Below are 16,856 nucleotides of genomic sequence, written 5' to 3'. Positions count from 1 at the left end.
GAAGAGGAAGGCATTAGTCTGAGAGTGATGTGCAAGCCACTCTCCGCCTTGACATCCTTCTCTACCACGTAGCTATCTATCTACAGATTGTTCTAAGAGTCTGTGTAGAACAAGCTCTGTTGAAAGGAAGACCAAAACTTCTAAACAGATTGAGGTATGAGAACGTCTACCATAAATGTTACCCCTTGTGGTCTAAGATCTTCAAGAAACTTAGGAAGTGCTCAAAGGGCACGTAAAGTTCTCTTCAGCACTGCTCGTAGCTAATGGCTTTAGAAATTAACATGGAGAGAAGTGTATTCAGTGGGCTGAAAATCTATATGTAAAACCACCCCAGATGCTGAGGACAGTCATTTGGAGTCCTTGTCAGCAGCACTTGGTGGTCTCCTGTTCCATCCAACTAGTGTCCTGTAGATTCCTGGTCTGTTTCTTTTCAAAGGTGCCCACGTTGTGAGCTCAGATGGCCATGCCTTGTGACAGGTTGGCAAGGACGATAGCAGTGGAGTGGACCATCATGGGCATAGTTCATGGTTTCGGGGTGCGGGGCTTCGGGGGGGGATCCGGAATGGGAAGCCACACGTGGTGCTCTGCATGCTTCTTGTCTCATTCTCTTCAAATAGGACTGAGTTTTTGTAACTCAGAAATGGTCTATAAATTTACAGCTTTTATTTGAGAGGGGTAAACTTTCCTGCTTGTAAAGACAGATAACATTTTACAGATTAATTATGAGGTGGCTTCATCCATGAAGCCTGTTGGAGGGGTTTTGCCCTCTGGCCCCAAAACAAGAGTACAGTTTTGGCAGAGGTGGGAGAGGCATGGAGGGAAAGGGTGACGAGAAGCCCAACGGGAAGTGGTCCCTGCATGCAAAGCTTAGTCACCTGCTCAACATCTGTGGCTCCAAAAAGTACCTTAGAATCAAGTAGTTCATTGTGTCAGACTCCCCATGGACCTTGAAAGATGCAGAAGCATGCCGCACCTAGATTGTTCTTCATCTGTGTGAGCATTCTGGCCCTACTCACCGCTGACTTATAGCAACATGCCTTGCATATGCCACATAGGAATTCTAGACTGGATTTTTTCATTCTGACCCAACTAATGCCTCTGAAAAGAAGATGATAGGAACATGTTAGAGGTTAGAGATTCATGTTGCCCTAAAATGCATATGGCGTTCTCCACTCAGATGGTCCTTTAACATCATCTGAAATTCTCATGATGATCCTCTGTAGGATCTAGCGGGACAGGAGTCTTAATCTTCATTTTACAAGTGAGAAGACAGGGGCTTGGTGCCTTGTGGTGATCTCAGGACTAAGGGGCTGAGCTCTGGGTTAAACATGAGTCTTTGGCCCTAGTCTTTCAATGTCCAAATCACATAGAATCACTTCCCAACCCACCATCCCTAAGCATAGTCACTGAGTGAGAAGGGATTTTATTTACATACTATGTAGGTATATTTTTTCGATGTAAATATAAAAATTCAAAGGGCTGAAAAGAAAATTTCAAAGACTTCTTATGACTTAAGCCGGCTGAGCTATGCTTTAGTTCCAGTAAGGGCTAAGACTCCAAGCACAGTTTGGTTTGCTTTGGTTTCTTAAGAAATAGAACTCTGCACTGAGCATTTATCAAATAAGGTATGAGTTTATTTGGTTATTGGTCATCTGTCACCTAAAAACATCTTTTTTTTTTTTTTTTTAAAGAGAATGAGAGAGCATATGAGCACAAGGGGTGGGCAGTGGGGAGGGGCAGAGGCAGAGGGAAAGAGAGAATCTTAAGCAGGCTCCACGTGGGGCTCCATCTCACAACCCTGAGATCATGACCTGAGCCAAAATCAAGAGTCGGACGCTTAACTGACTGAGCCACCCAAGTACGCCAAAAATGAAATTTAAAATGTTAAGTCTAAAGATAAAGCTCATTATGGCACACATAGTCACAAAAGATGCTTTTGGGGCGCCTGGGTGGCTCAGTCAGTTGAGCGTCTGACTCTTGGTTTCGTCTCAGGTCATGATCTCAGGGTTGTGAGATGGAGCCCCACATTGGGCTCTGTGCTGGACGTGGAGCCTGCTTAAGATTCTCTCTCTCTCCCTCTGCCTCTCGCCCACTACCTCCCGTGCTTGTGTGTGCTCACTCGCTCTCTCTTAAAAAATATATATATAAATTATTTTTGCACTTCCATCTTTGCACTGGAAGGAAGAAAAATGTTGGTACTTTCATTTTTTGCCAAGAAAAAAATATTTTTAGCATCAAATCAGCAAAAGAACCAGTGTCACTGGTTTAAATGATAAATAGTATATAATCTTAGGAGAAAAAAAGTCTTAAGCCCTAGAGCAGGAGACGTTTCTATGCACTTCCAGGCTCAGGCCCTCTCCTCTCTGGGGTACCCCATTCTATCCCTGAACTTTTCTGTTTATGAGGAAGGTCTTCTGACCTAAATGCACTCCATAATATTCTAGCTCTATTATTGTTTCGTATTCCATTACATGGATGAAATTTCCCCATAGTGTTTTCCTATTCATCCTGGTTCTTACCTCTGTCAGCACACACCAGGTCTTCTTCCTGCTCTGTATGTCAGTCGCTCTGATAATGAATATTGCATGGGACCTAATATATGAAACCTTTCATCCTGTTGATTTCCACACAACATTCCAACCCGTGGAGGTAATTTTGAACTTGACTCAGTCACTAACGTTAGCGGTTGTGTCATCCAGGCTTTGGTCCTGTGTATATTTTAAAACACATGGAAGAGTGACCTGGCAGGTAGTAGATGATGACAGCCGGCTGGGAGCGGATGGCACAGACTGCTGCCACGTGCCTCAAAGGCAGGGGTTGGAAGCTTTCTCTGTCAGAGGCCAGGTAGTATATAGGTTGAGCTTTTCAGGTCAGACAGTCTGTGTTGCAATCATTCAACGGCATTCTGCCTTTGTAAAAGCAAACAGAGACACCAGGTAAGCAAATGAGCTTACTTGTGTATGGACACTGAGATTGGAATTTTCCATGTCATGAAATATCCTTCTGGTTTGTATTTCAACCATTTAAAAATCTGAAAACCATCCTTAGCAGACAGACTATATAAAAACAGGTGGTAAGCCAGATTTGGCCCCCAGGCTATCGTTGGCCAGCCCCAGTTCTAAAGGGCTGGGTTTCTAGAGGGAGGTTGGGAGGGAAATCTGAGAAATCTGAGAAACCCCACTTAAGGTGGGGTTAGCAAGGAATTGGCAAAGAGGGGTATGTGGAGCATGAGAGAAGAGCCTATCATGCCATAGGAGAGGGCTGTAGGGAACAGCGTGCTAAGTTCAGGGTGGGAGCACGGAATAGTCCATGAAGACATTGAGACTATCAGGGATTTTGCTGAGAGCTGCTCATAAATTCTCAGGGCACCATGGATGGTTGAAGGGATTGGAAAACGCAGGAGATGAGTTAGATGAGGGGACATACAGAGCTAGCAAGCAGAAGGGAATCTGGTGATAAGTCCAGGAAAGGTTGGGCTGCTCCAGGAGGTGGAAACAGCCTGGAATCAGTGCCAGTGTTCCCATTAAGGTTGTGGTTTTGTCCCTTAGGACATTTGGTGATGTCTAGACATGTGTTTGGTTGCCGTGATCGGTGTGTGGCGTGCTGTCGGCACCTGGTGGGTGGAGTCCAGGGATGCTACTGAACTTTCCACAAGGCATAAGACAGCCCTCTGCAACCAAGAATTATCTGTTCTAAAATATCAGTAGTGCTGAATCTGAGAAACCCCACCTTAAGGAATAGCAAGTAATTGGTTGTAATTTTCTGTTCATCCTTGCGATGATGCCAAGGTAGGGAGCATTTTGACTTTTGGAAGGAGGGGGTGTCTTTCTTAGAAGCACATGGAAATCTGTGGATCTGCCTTTAAACGCTCATGTGCATGGGTCAAAGTTGACTTTTTTCAGAGAATAGAATTCTTAAATTTCTTGGCTACTGTACGGGAAGTGGAGTCCCTTTTTTGCTTGTTTTTGTTTTAACTCATTTAGCAAAGTTTTACACTTAAAATTCTTAGGGAATATGCTGAACCCTCCGGGGAAACCAAAGGTTTGACTAGACCTCATGATTTTCTCAGTAATCCAAATGCCCAGTATACTCAATTCCAATCAGCTTTGTACCTACCACATTCCCCCAAATTGACATAATGGCAGGTGACACCAACCATATTACAAAGCGGCAAGATCAAGCAGTGATTCTATAACAGAAGTTGGGCTGTTCTGCAGCCAGGCTCAGGAATCTGTTTGGAGGAATAGGAACACGGGACAAGCTCACTAGAGTCATTCTGACTACGCAATGCTCACAGATGTTCGAGTGGAGCTGAGGAGTCAGTACGGAGAAGGAGCAACCCCAGAGGGTTCTCCTTTTGGCTGGTGGTATTATCAACTGGTGATCAAGAAATAAAGTTCAATTCAAGAATTTCTGCTTTGTTATGTAAGTTAGATGAGAGATAAAAATTAAAAAAAAAAGGCTTAATATATGTTTTACCAAAGTAGTTATTCTAATAAATTGAAAGTGATAAGGAAGTCAACCGGCCAGTGGGGGAGATAAGGGTTGGGGCCAGGCCTTGAGCTTGCTGCTGGGAGGGACCAGACACAGTAGTTCGACTGCGTGCATACCTGATTCGCACGCAGCAGGGACATGATATGGCCTGGCTCTGGCAGGTCCCAGAGCAGGGGAAACTGAGAGGGACCATGCCCTCATGGGCTACAGGCCACGGGTATTGACCAGGAGATAGCTAGTCCACCTGCGCTTCAGGGAGGAGGAGTCAGGCTGGGTATGGTGTGGAGATGGGGTGTGGACCCTAGCATCAGGAGCTCAGTCTGAACCTGCTGGTGGAGAATAGGCTGCGGCTCCTAAAGAGCAGAGGAACACTCAGTCTGCACAAGTCCTCCCCATCCCCACCTAGGATGGAAGTATTGAAGCATGGGAGGGGGTGCTTGGCTCCACTACAAAGAGTCAATTTAGATATGGCCCCAGGCACATATGGAGCACCGACCACATAGCAACTCTGTTTTCAAATAAAAATGATATAGAATGTAAAGATGTGGTACCAACTATGTAGTATAAAATAGACCTAGTTGGACCATACCATGCAAAGGAGACCATAATGGCAATTAACAGCTGTAACAGTGGCTTGTCTTTCCTGGGCACCTTATTATCTAACAGGCCTTATGTTGAGAGCTTCAATGTACTAAGTCCATTTTTGCCATTATCGCATTACTAGGTGCCGTTAGGATCTCCATGTGGCAGGAGGAGAAACGGAGACAAAGGGAGTTAAAGGAACTGTCCAGAGTCCCACAGTTGGTGGGACTGATTTCAGAGCTTGTGGTGGAGCTGGTTTTAGAGTTCAAGTGGTCTGCCTCCAGAGTCCCTGACCTTCACCATTTTATTCAAATGCTTTTTTTTTTTCTGTGATTCCACAGAAATAAAACAAATATCCTTGGTACTTGGCAGTTAATAGGCAACTATCAAATACACGTTGCCATCTTTTTATATTACTACTTCCAGATTTTTATGTCAGTACATTTAAAAAAGTTATTGCTTAGTGTTCCATTATATGGGTAGACTATAAAAACAGGATGCCTTTATTCATTTTGCTATGGCTTGATTCCCATTTCTTTTTCTAGTACTAAACTTTCTGGTGTGAGCGTACACACATGTGTTTGTACACATATGTTAGCATTCGTAGGAGAGATTCTTAGGAGTGAGATTCTAGATCAAAGGACCTTACATTTTAACTATTGATATCACACAGTTGGCCTTCAAAAAGGTGATATCACTTTGCTGTCCCACCCTCTGCACGTGACTGACCATATTCTCACACCATCGCCAGCACTGGGTGTTAGGAGTTGTTCAGAAGTTTAATACTTTTGAAGAGTGAAATGTGGTGCCTCAGCATTTCACTGTGTACTTTTTGATTACTATTAAGGTTGTTCATCATTAATTGCCTCATTGGATGTTGAAATTTCCTTTCCTGAATGTTGCCTGTTCATATCCTCGGCTCATTTGTCTCCTGAATGGTTTGTCCATTTTAATTGATGAGCAGCTACTCTATTTTAATACAGAAATTTTCAGATACAAAAGCAGATAGAATGTAAGCATCCTTTATACATTATAGATAATAATTTTTGACAACTATGTCACAAATATTTTTTCCTTGTCTATTAAATATCTTTCCACTTCTGATGTTTCTTGGTGTATGCATTAAAATATATTGCTAAGGTGACCAATTTGTTAGTCTCTTCCTGTGTAGTTTTTAGGTGGCATGCTTATTCAGGAAAGTGTATCCTCCTTCTAACCAACCTCTACATTGTCTGGGGAGGATGTTTTGCTATTCCCCCTTCACTATCTAGGAGATAGGCAGTGATCTCAGGAGTCAGCACCTACAGAGCATTTACTTTGTGCTCACTATCGTGTTAAGCAGTTTTGCATGTATTGTGAATTATATGAAGAGAGTGGTAGAATCTTCCCCTTTTTACAGGTGAGGAAACTGAGGCACAGAGGTCCTTAAAGACCGGGCCCCAGATCTCACAGGTGTTGAGTTTGAACCCATTCATTCCTAGTCCAGAGCATGTGCTCAGAACCAAATATCCCTGGGACTATGCTCTGAACCTACAGAACACGCTCAACAGTAACAACTTTCTCTTTTGAGGATGAATCAGATTTGTTGAAAAAGCAAAACATCATTCAGAGCAAATATTTACTGTGACTTGGTAATCCTAATGAGCTGTATTGTTTATAGTCACTGTTAGATTTTGATCTTGAGATAATCACACCGATTTGCTTGTTTTTCTCAAAAATTGGCACTGAAGACGATTCCTAAGGAGTTCTGAAAATGTTCAGAGCAATATAACTGCAACATTGGAACAAGCCTTCCTCTTTTATCGTAACTAAGCAGCCATTATCTTGTGCTAGAGAAAGGAAGGAAGGAACGTATAGGAACAGAAATTCATCTGGGTGAGAGGAGGCTACAGGTAACAATGATCAGAGGCTAGGCTGTCCTCACCTTTTGGGGGCTCATACCTTGTGTGTACCAATTAGTGGCCCGGTGGGTGGTGGGAGCCAAGCCTTGGGGCTGAGCTTCAGAGTGGGAGCTGGAGGGAGGCAACTGGAGAGGGAGTTGTTTTCTATTTTCCTGCAGAAGTAGGAAGGGGTGTTGGCTCCTCTCCACCAGCCACAGGAAACAGTGGGCAAAGGGGAGCCTAATTATGAAAACATTTACCAGGGTGGGCGAGCTCATCTTCCCGTATTTTGACGGGAAGAGACGTGTTTGCATGCCGAGTTCTAGGGCAGTGCATCACTCTCTGGTCTGTCTCACATCTGGTCCACAGGACTTCATGGCCAGGGGTCACAGAATTCTCGGCTGATTAGTTGCAGGGTCAGTAGCAGAAATAGCAGACTAGTCCTAACTCTCTCTCTCGGAAACAGCAATGAACAACGGATTGATGGGCAAAGAGTGTGAGACGAGTAGATGTTGTATAATTGGCGTTAACCCGCGAGATCTACAACTCGGTGACTTGCTCAGTCCTGGCTCCTGGAGGAAGGTTTGCCCAAGTGCGGTAAAGGAGCTGCAGCTGAGGTGGCTGAGAGCACAGGGTAGATCTTCACAGCCTCGGACTGCGCTTCCTTGCCAGGCTTGGCCTCGGTCTTCTCCCCTGTAAACCCACGATGATGCTACCTCTTTAATAGGGTGGTGGGTGATTTAAGAGAGGCAGCACAAATGTGTGCTTAGCTCACTGTTATTATTACAGTCACTCCATGCCCTGGAGCTTTCCTGGGTTTTGTTCTATTAAAGAAGGTAATTGTTAAATAAATACGGATGCAAGCTGGAGAGAAGATTGTGTGCCCTGGCATAAACATGCTAGAGGATTTCACAACAGCCAGATTAACAACCGCTGGTACCCTGAGTGGCAAGTGACTACCAGGAAGATTTATCTGATGGCAAATGATTTGTTATAAATGGGATTCACCGACAAGGGATGTGACCTTGTGAGGTAGGTATGATTGGAATACAGCCAGTGACTCAGAGTTACCATTTGGTGTCCAAGAGGCTCTTTCTGGTTTCCCAAGTATTGAATAGTAAGGGGGTGGACAGGAGAGGAGAGTGCTGGGGGGCAAAGGGGAGTGAGCTTGGAACTGGTAGAACCCAGAAAAGGCAGAGGCATTGAAACCTGAGAAAGCGGTGGCTTTGTAAAGCTCCTTCTGATTTCTGGGGCGGGATCTCTGGTTTCTCAAAACATCACTGTGACTGGATTGCAGATTTCTTGGGGGTTTGGACTTTGCTGCTTTTTTCAATGTGAGGTATAATTGACATATTATACTAGTTCCATGTGCACAACGTAGTGATTCGACCGACACTTGCATACACTTGGAGCTTTGCCAAATTGAATTTGGGGATCTTTCTAGGTTCTGAAGAAATCGGCTACACTTTATCCTTAAAACTGAGCAGAGCTACCAGTGAATTTTGAAGTGATGTGTGATCAGTGTTGCGTGCCCGTGAGACCACTCGGAAGAGCGGAGAGCAAGTGGTAACAGGCCGGGAGAGGGCCTGACTCAGGCAGTGGCCGGGAGAGTGGCGAGGAGGAGCAGATGAGGAGACAGGGAGGGCATTATCTGCAGGACGGTGACTGGATTGCATGGTGAGAAAAAAGAGCCTGGGTGATTCCCAGGCAGCCACTGGCCCAGCATCATGCAGTGGCTGTCAGGCCACTTTGCAAGCTTTGGGCATTAAGTGTGAGTGTCAGTGGGTCACAAGTACAACTTCCCGTAGTAAACTCTATAGACATTTCTGGAACTCAGGTACATGTAGGTGATGGTTGAAGTCTGGGCTTAAACGCCATAACCCGGGGAGAAACCAAGTGAGAGGAGCAGCGACTGGATAAAGCCCTGGAAAGCAAAGTGTAGGCTCATCATCTTGTGAAATGCTGGAAGCGAGAAGCTCCCTTACTTGCCAAGTCAATGAACCTTGAAATCGGTTGTCTTCAAGTGTGAATATTTTTCAAGCTAGGGTGGCCCGCCTCAGTGTGCCGTTTCAGGAAGAGACAGCCTTTACTGGGAGAGCCATAGTGAGCACATTTCAAAGAGAAGGAAAGCTTCTCATTTCTCATTAAATCTTTGACTTGCTCTGGGAATTTTCTTTCAGTGTCCAGCCTGCTTCCCCTTGACCCATGCAAACAGCACATTTCCTATAATGTGCACCTTCCCCTCCACGTTCTGGATGTTCAAAGCCCTTTCTGGAGAAGCCTGATTTTCCTTGTAGTCTGTGCGGGTGAGGGTGTGGGTGGTCCTTCTGGAGGGTGAGCCTCTGTCTCTCTGTCTCCTGCGATTCCCAGGATGCCTTTGGACATGGAGCGGAGGCTTTCTAAAGGTTACTGAGTGAGCTGTTTGGATCTGGTCATGCAAGGAGGAATGTGATTACCTTTGCTTGACAAGAGTCTGTGGAGGAAGCTTGGCGTGGTAACTCTTCACTCATAAAGGCTGAATGACTCGGGAAATGTAGGCTCAGGAGGTGAAATCAGACCTGGTGAGAAAAGAAAAGAGTGGCCAGAGATGCAGCTGGTGAAGCATTTTGCAAAGGAGCCTTTTGGGAATAGGCTTTGGAAATTGAAGGGGACAGGCCCAAAGAGAGAGGGAGAGCCGGCCTGATGGCATTGTTGTCTCACAGCACGTGCTCAGCACACTGACTGTGATCACAGAAGCATCGGATTCATGTGGAAAAAACCCTTATTTCTGAGTGAGGTAATGTTTATGGTTCAGAGACTCACCAGAATTAACACGGAGTATAGTCGTGGTCCAAATATGTTGCATGGTGCCCTGCACTGCATCTCCTCCTGGTGGGGTGGGACCTTGGTGGGATGAGCAAGGGGTGAAAGCCAGCAGACTCACTGTGCACACGAATGCAGTGAGAAGAGACATTGATGTTCAGGAAGGAATCTGGAAGAAAGAAGGATTAATGGCTTCTTCTAGTCCTTACATAGAAAAGGTTCCCCCCCCCACCCTGCAGAGAAATGATCATAGCAGAGGTAGATAGCATAGAGATTAGGAGCTTGGATGCTAGAGTTGGACTACTTGGAATCAGATCCTGGCTTGCTTACTAGCTGCGTGACTCTGGGGAAACTCCTTAACCACTCTGTGCCTCAGCTCCTTATCTATGAATGGAGTAATACTAGTACCTACCTCAGCGACTCCTTTGAGAATTCAAGGAGTAAACCAGGTAAAGTGCTAAGCATGAGAATGCCCCACAGAGAACATATTAAGTAACTAGAATAAATGAGTGACTGCAAGCGCCTACCTCCACCCCGGTAGATCCTGCTTTCCTCGGAGCAGAGGCAGAGCCCAGCCAAAAGGGAAGCCAGCCTTGCCCACCGAGAGTGCCCTGGAGAATTCAAGGAAGCCTGGGCACATCTGGGACAGGTATCTGCAGCCTAAATGCCTTTTGATGATCGTGAGAGAGCATGCTTCCCAAAGACGCAAGAACTCAGAAAGGAATTCAGAGACACTTACATCACACTTTAGGAATATTCAACTATGGTATTCACATTGCCCCCAGAGAAATAATTTCATTCCTGAGAGGTTTGGTGTTGTTTCCTGCACCCCCCCGCCCCACAACTGTGTGGTTCTAGTTTTATAAATATGAGATTAAGATGGCTAGAGATGAGCCCCCTTGAGGAAGTGGACCGGTCAGAGCCTGCTACGTGCAGGCATCTATCTCGGAGAGGTCTTGGACGGGACAGAGTATGAGGGGAACAGAGGGTGTAGTGACCCGTGTCAGCAGCAGACCTCCAGGCTGAAACCAATACTGACTTACTGGACTTGAGAAGATACTGAAAAACTTTTTATTTTTTTTTATTTTTTATTTTATTTTTTTACCTGTATCAAGCTTTGTAAAGCTGCCTTTGAAATAGAAAGGTAAATAATTTAGATCATGGAATGGGGAAAAAAAAACAAGCAAAGATGAGGTACCACTGTGTTTGTAAAAACATGGCTGGGGCTTGGGTCCACATCATGATAGCTTGTGTATGTAAGTCAATGAGCAAGCCACCAAACCTCTGGAAGAGAAATCCCCCAGTCCTGAGCATCTCATTTCAGAGTGACTTCACCTTGATGGACTTCTTAATATTGACATTTTTGAGCCTTGATGTTAGGATGACTGCTTTGAGTGTGTGGCAGAAGGAAGGCAAAATCCTATTCATTCATTCATTCATTCATTCTTCATCCAGCTCCTATATTCTTGTATCTACCACATTCTGAGATACAATGGTGAAAATGACCCTTAGGAAGCCTCAGATGGTGTGTGCATAAACAGCGTAGTAAATAAATATGTGCAGCTTTGGAAGAGGGCTTTTGAAGGAAGCAAACAGGGCTGGGTGGTAGAGGGTAACAGGAATATGCGGACATACCCCCGAGGAGAACTCGCAGAAGGGCACAAAGCTATGGGCAGGGACTTCATTATAGTATCATTTGTAAGAGCAAAGAATTGGGGAATGGCTAGCTAAGGAAAACATGGAATGGGCAAATTATGGAATGCAACCAGCAGCTATAAGAAACGTACCCTACCAGAAGTACTACAGTTCTTGCTGTATCAGTTACTGTATAAAAAGATTATAGGATAATATATGTTTAAATTTTCTTTTAATCTGGAAATTTACCCACCAGATTTATAGCAGTGGTTATCTCTGATCAAAGGGAACTTTTATCAGTAGTCTTATACTTTTTTGAAGGAAGCATGTATTCCTGTAATTACATACTCATTTTTAAAAGGTTCTTTAGAAAAAAAGGAGAGTGGGATTGGAGTGGTCCAAGTTGTCTCCTCAGGCAGTTAGCCTGAATCCTGAAAGATGAGAAGAACTCCTTGGGCTGAGGAATGCGTGTTCAGTGGCAAGGGAGGAAAGGGCTTGTTGTCCCCGGGTAACAAATAAGGGTCTCAAGAGACAGGGTTGTAGAGCATGGACTGGGGACACAGGTGCCACAGAGATGAGATGAGGTTGCACAGCAAGCAGGTTACATCCTGCAGGACCTTGGAAACCATAGCATGGGGTCTGGTGGTTATTTGACATGCAAGCCTTAGCCATGCACCTCTGAGGAGATGCCTGTCTTCCTTGTGGGGATCAGATTGGAGGTGAGGAAACGTGGACATTGGGAGGCTGGGTGATAGCTCTTGATGCAGAACTACTGAAAAACATTGGTACGTTGGACTCGGGCAGTGGTTCTCAACCCTGTGGAGCACTGAAAATAACCTGTGATCAGACTACACCTCAAAATGGTAGAATACAATTTCTAAAGGTAGGACCTGAGCATTAACATTTTAAAATCCTGTATCTCAAGGGGGAGAATCACTAGGCTGGTGGTTGCTATGGGCCATGGAGAATTTGAGGCCCACACTGGAGAAAGAATCAGTAGTCCTCACTGCTGGATCTCCCTCTTGGACCAGGCTGAGCCCTAAACCGGGACACTATGCGGACTGTGTGACTTTGCATGGCAGCATGTGGACTGGTGGCCCGTGTTCAGTTCCTTTGGTGATAGTCCTTGTAGATAATTCTGGCCCTTTGCTGCTCTTTTTTCTCTTCCTATTATCTCCTTTTTATACAATTCATTCTTCATTGGCATTTTCACCAGCAGATGGCCAGTGAAGTAGAAAGCAAATGCTACCCACACAAGTCCATGTGGTTACTATTGGTAATTTGGAGGCATGACTTGAGGGGGTAGAAAATAGAAAATGAGGTTGTTGAGAAAAACCCCAGATGAAATATAAGATTTGAGGTTTATCTCCAGCTGTTAATTATCTGTACTTTATTACCATATTAAGAGTTGACTCTGGTGGGTTCAAGTCTAAAGCATGTGAAAGGGCGATTAGAATTCTAGAAGCAAACTGAATCATGAGTTAGAAAGGTATTACTGCACACAAACTCTGAAACATGTTGGCTTCCTCATGGTGGTTGCGTTTGGTATCTGGTTCTCAAAGACACACATATCCTGTTTCTTTGATTTATAACTAAAAGTTTTTCACTCTTTAGTATAATTCTCTTCCCATTTGTGAAAAACAGAATGTGTGTAAGAGGGGCCATTATATGAAACATTTAAAATTAAACTTGACCAGTAAACATGTATTAGACTAGTAGTTGCACAAGTTCTGGAAATGGGAGAACTTGTCTGATGCCCACACAATTTTGTGTCTTCAGCTGTCACAGACCACCAGAGCTGGAAGCTCCCATCCTCCTGTTCCACTTTATTATATGAGTGAGATAAGTAGGAAGCCAAGCCAGACCCAGGGCAGGGCTGTTTTTAACCTCTGGAGGCCACCATCTTGAAACCTCAGCCTGGGACTTGGTATCCGTCCATTTCCACAAGATCATAGAGAATTCCAGTCTCCCTTTTCTTAGTTTCACTTCTCTCCTAGATCTCTAAGGGACACTTAACACAATTTACTAGTATCTATGGCTTAGAATAAGTTTTTTTTTTTAAACATAAAATCAAAGTACACACAAAGTAGTGAGACGCCTCACTACTCTCTGTAGCTATCATTGGATTGATTTGCTTGACACCTGAATTACCTTTACACCTGAATTAGCTGCAACCTAGCTAATGTATCTTTTCCTATTGCTGCTTATACTCTGTAGATTGGAATTCCGTTATATTAAACTACTCCATGTTTTCAGAAAGAATGTGTTGGATCCATTAGTATTTTCTTCTAAAACAGAATAACAAGATAATGGCTTATGCGTTAAGATTCTGGCCAGTAGTCCACTTCTTAGATATATTCGGTATCCATGGCCTGTGCTTTATACTCCTTCTAAACTTTGCAGGCTATGGGGACAATAAATACTTTCCTGTCTAAATTTGGGTTCTCACCATGGAAACATCAGAACAACAGCTGGGCTCGGTTAAATGTCTTTTCATTCTCTTGGCTGGCAAAAATCTTTTAAGAGAATTTTTTTTTTTTAATTTGGTGGATAATAAAACTATTTTTGAATGAAATCACTGCTTCACTTGGTCAGATATATGTCTTAACTGATTAAGACCCCTAATTGGAAGTTTTCAAATCTCACCTTGGTCCTTGGTAACCTAGAAACAGTCTTAAAGTTAACAGAAAGTGTGAGTCACTGCAAAGCTAAATCCAAAGTGGTTTAGGTATTCGTTAACACAGGGTGATGCAAACAGAGCCAAGGGGATGCTTTCTCTGTCATAAATTTAACAAAACATTTTTATGAAATATTTTTTCATCTAATTTTGATAAGTCATGCACATTTTACAGAACTAAATGAAGCATGTAAAATATATGTGTTTTATCTAAACCTGAAGCCAGAGCTTTCTAGTTAATTGCCACAAATGCCATACCAATATCAAGTGTCATACTTAGGTCAAGACGCTGATCTCCTCAAGGCAACCAGGCGGGTCTGGAGTAACTGGGGCCCATAAGCAGCCTCATCCATTATTCTAGTGTGTTGTGTATCATATTGTCTGTGCTATGTGGGAGGAGGATTGAGAAGCAAAGTGCAGGAGACAGTTGCTGAGAAGGACAGTGCAGTGATGACAGAGTGGTAAAACCACTGGAGATTTGCTTTGGTTTCATCGGGTAGGCTGGCTGGTAGAAAGGACGGTAGCCTGGATATCAGGAGACCAGAGTTCTTCCTGGCAGGTTGTGTGATCTTGCCCTCTCTGGACCTCATCTTTCTTATCTGTAACATGGGAGGTCTCTAAGGCCCTATCTCAGTTCTTGCCAATCTTGTTTCTTGACCACCCTTAGCAGGTGCCTCCGTGCTGAACATCATGCTAGGTCCACAGTGCCAAAGAACTACAACAGTCAGCAGGTATTTACTAGATGTCCCTGGGGGCTGGGTCCACTGGAGAAACAGCTGGAGGAATAACTCCAGGCAGGGGAATGGCTTCTGCGGGGGGGACGCTGTAGCTGAAATATGCCGGCATTGGGCAGATAGATGAATAGACCCATTAAGACTGGGGAGGGAGGTTTAGGAAGGGAGAGTGAGAGATGAAGTTGGAGAGATGGTAGAGGGAGTTAGAGTATTAGCTGGGCAAATTGGGTTGGTCCTCAGGTTTGAGTAGAGGAATGTCATGTGCAAATGCCCATCTTCTCCTCTGGTCATTTCCTCCTCAGCCTTCCAAGTTTTGCTCCAGCAGCAAAACTTCGTGGAAGTCTTGCTTTTAGGCCAGTCCCCAGCTGAATACTTCCTGGTACAATTCGTTGTATAATGTCTTGCTCCACCATGGGCCTGTAAACTCCAAGGGTAGGAACCAGAGTCTTGCATAAAATAAATGCTCAATAAATATTTGTTGGATAAAGGGAGTGAGAGATAAAGTAGACTTTTTTGCTTTTGAAAAAAAAAACAGTCATTACTTATGGTAAATCTCTATATTATCTGCTCAGTTTTGCTGTGAACCTAAAACCGCTCTGAGATAAACCTATTGTAAAAATCCCGGTTGTAGAGTGTTGGATCAGTCATAATCCTTAGTTTATGGTGTATTGTCATTCTTGGTCCATGTGTGGCCCTCTCCTCATTTGTTTTTATATAAAATTTACTTACTGATATATAAAAACATCAATGAGAATATGGCCTAGCTAAAAAACCAGAGTGTGTCCCCTAACCTCCACTTACCCATTTGCTTCCATGTTTCCCATCTCTGTGCCTGGATAACCAACACTCTCAAATATTATTTATCGTTGTCTTTAGAGGTTTGTTGTTTTATAGTATTATCAGACACCTATGTATAACTAAACCCATTATACAGTTGTGCCTTTTTGAGCTTGTAGAAAGTATATCCTATTTTATGCCCCTTCTTACACTTGCTTTCTCCACAGTACATATCTAATGTTCATCCATATCATCACGTGAAGCTATTTTTCACCACTTGGACTATACCTCAATCTGTTTACCATTTTTCTTGTTGGTGAGCATCTGCTGAGTATTTGGGTTGTTTCCATTTCTTGGCAATTACAAACAGTGCTGCTGAGAATATTTTTAGACTCCTATCTTAGCGCATGAGTGTTGCAGTATCTCTAGGGAGGGTTTCTCAACCTTGGCACTACTGACATTTTGGACTGGATGCTTCTTTGTTGTGGAGGACTGTCCTGCACATTGCAGGATGTTTAGCAGCATCCTTGACCTTTACCTGCTTGATGACGACAGCACCCCCTCCCTAGCTGTGACAACTAAAAGTATCTCTGCTGACAAATGTCCCTTGCGGGGGGGTAGTGAATCACCCTAGTTCAGAACCACTGCTCTGGGGTATAGCAGTGGCATCTAGCAGTGGCATTGCTGGGTCATGATATGGGTGTTTGACTTTACATGATAGCACCAATTATTTTGCCAAAGTTATTATAGCAGTGCACACTCCTGTCAGCAATATGTGAGTCCGTTGATCTACATTCTCTTCAGGACTTGGTGTTACCAGACTAATTAACTTTTCCAAGTAGAGATAAGATGGTATCTCACTGTGGTCTTGATTTATAGTTCCTGATTGATAGGTTAAAATATCTCTTCATAGAAGTTTATTGGCCATGATCATGTATTTTGCCCAATTTTATAGTTGTGTTTTTATTTTTCAAATATATCTTTGTGTATTTTTGAGATGAGTTATGTCTATTAGATGTACTGGAATGCCTTCTCTGAATTCATTGCTTGACTTTTCCTCATCCATAGCATTTTGGTCTTAGAATCTACTTTAACACTGCTTTAAATGGTTTTTTGTACTTTTGAAAGGTTCAGCAACATTCTTTTTCCTTTTTGTTTGTCTTTTGAAGCCTAAGAAATGTGCCACCAGCCTGAGATCCAAATTTGGGAAGTAAAGTTGGCTTTGAAGGGAACTACACCCTGCAGAACTGGTCAGACTGTGGGTCTCTGGGTCTC

At 43.7% G+C, this 16,856-nt stretch overlaps 1 protein-coding gene across 7 annotated transcripts in view; it reads left to right on the top strand.

The window, feature by feature from the left end:
* FHOD3 (formin homology 2 domain containing 3) overlaps positions 1-16,856 on the top strand; it is a 453,128-nt gene that overhangs the window by 309,821 nt on the left and 126,451 nt on the right. For 2 of the 7 annotated variants that reach the window (XM_088019283.1, XM_088019281.1), the window contains exon 11: positions 784-789. The exons of 4 other annotated variants lie outside the window; for them this stretch is intronic. In XM_088019283.1, coding sequence (XP_087875409.1) covers positions 784-789 — 6 coding nt within the window. Of the gene's footprint in view, positions 1-783; positions 790-6,475; positions 6,498-16,856 lie in introns of all 7 variants that reach the window. One more of the 7 variants, XM_028098359.1, reaches the window with a different exon arrangement.

Source organism: Eumetopias jubatus, unplaced genomic scaffold, assembly GCF_037043125.1.
Source record: "Eumetopias jubatus isolate StellerSeaLion01/CBP00866 unplaced genomic scaffold, mEumJub1_p1.0 scaffold_16, whole genome shotgun sequence".
Classification (NCBI taxonomy): Eukaryota; Metazoa; Chordata; class Mammalia; order Carnivora; family Otariidae; genus Eumetopias; species Eumetopias jubatus.
Note: the sequence above shows the minus strand (reverse complement) of the source record. Positions and strands in the feature narration are given on the sequence as shown.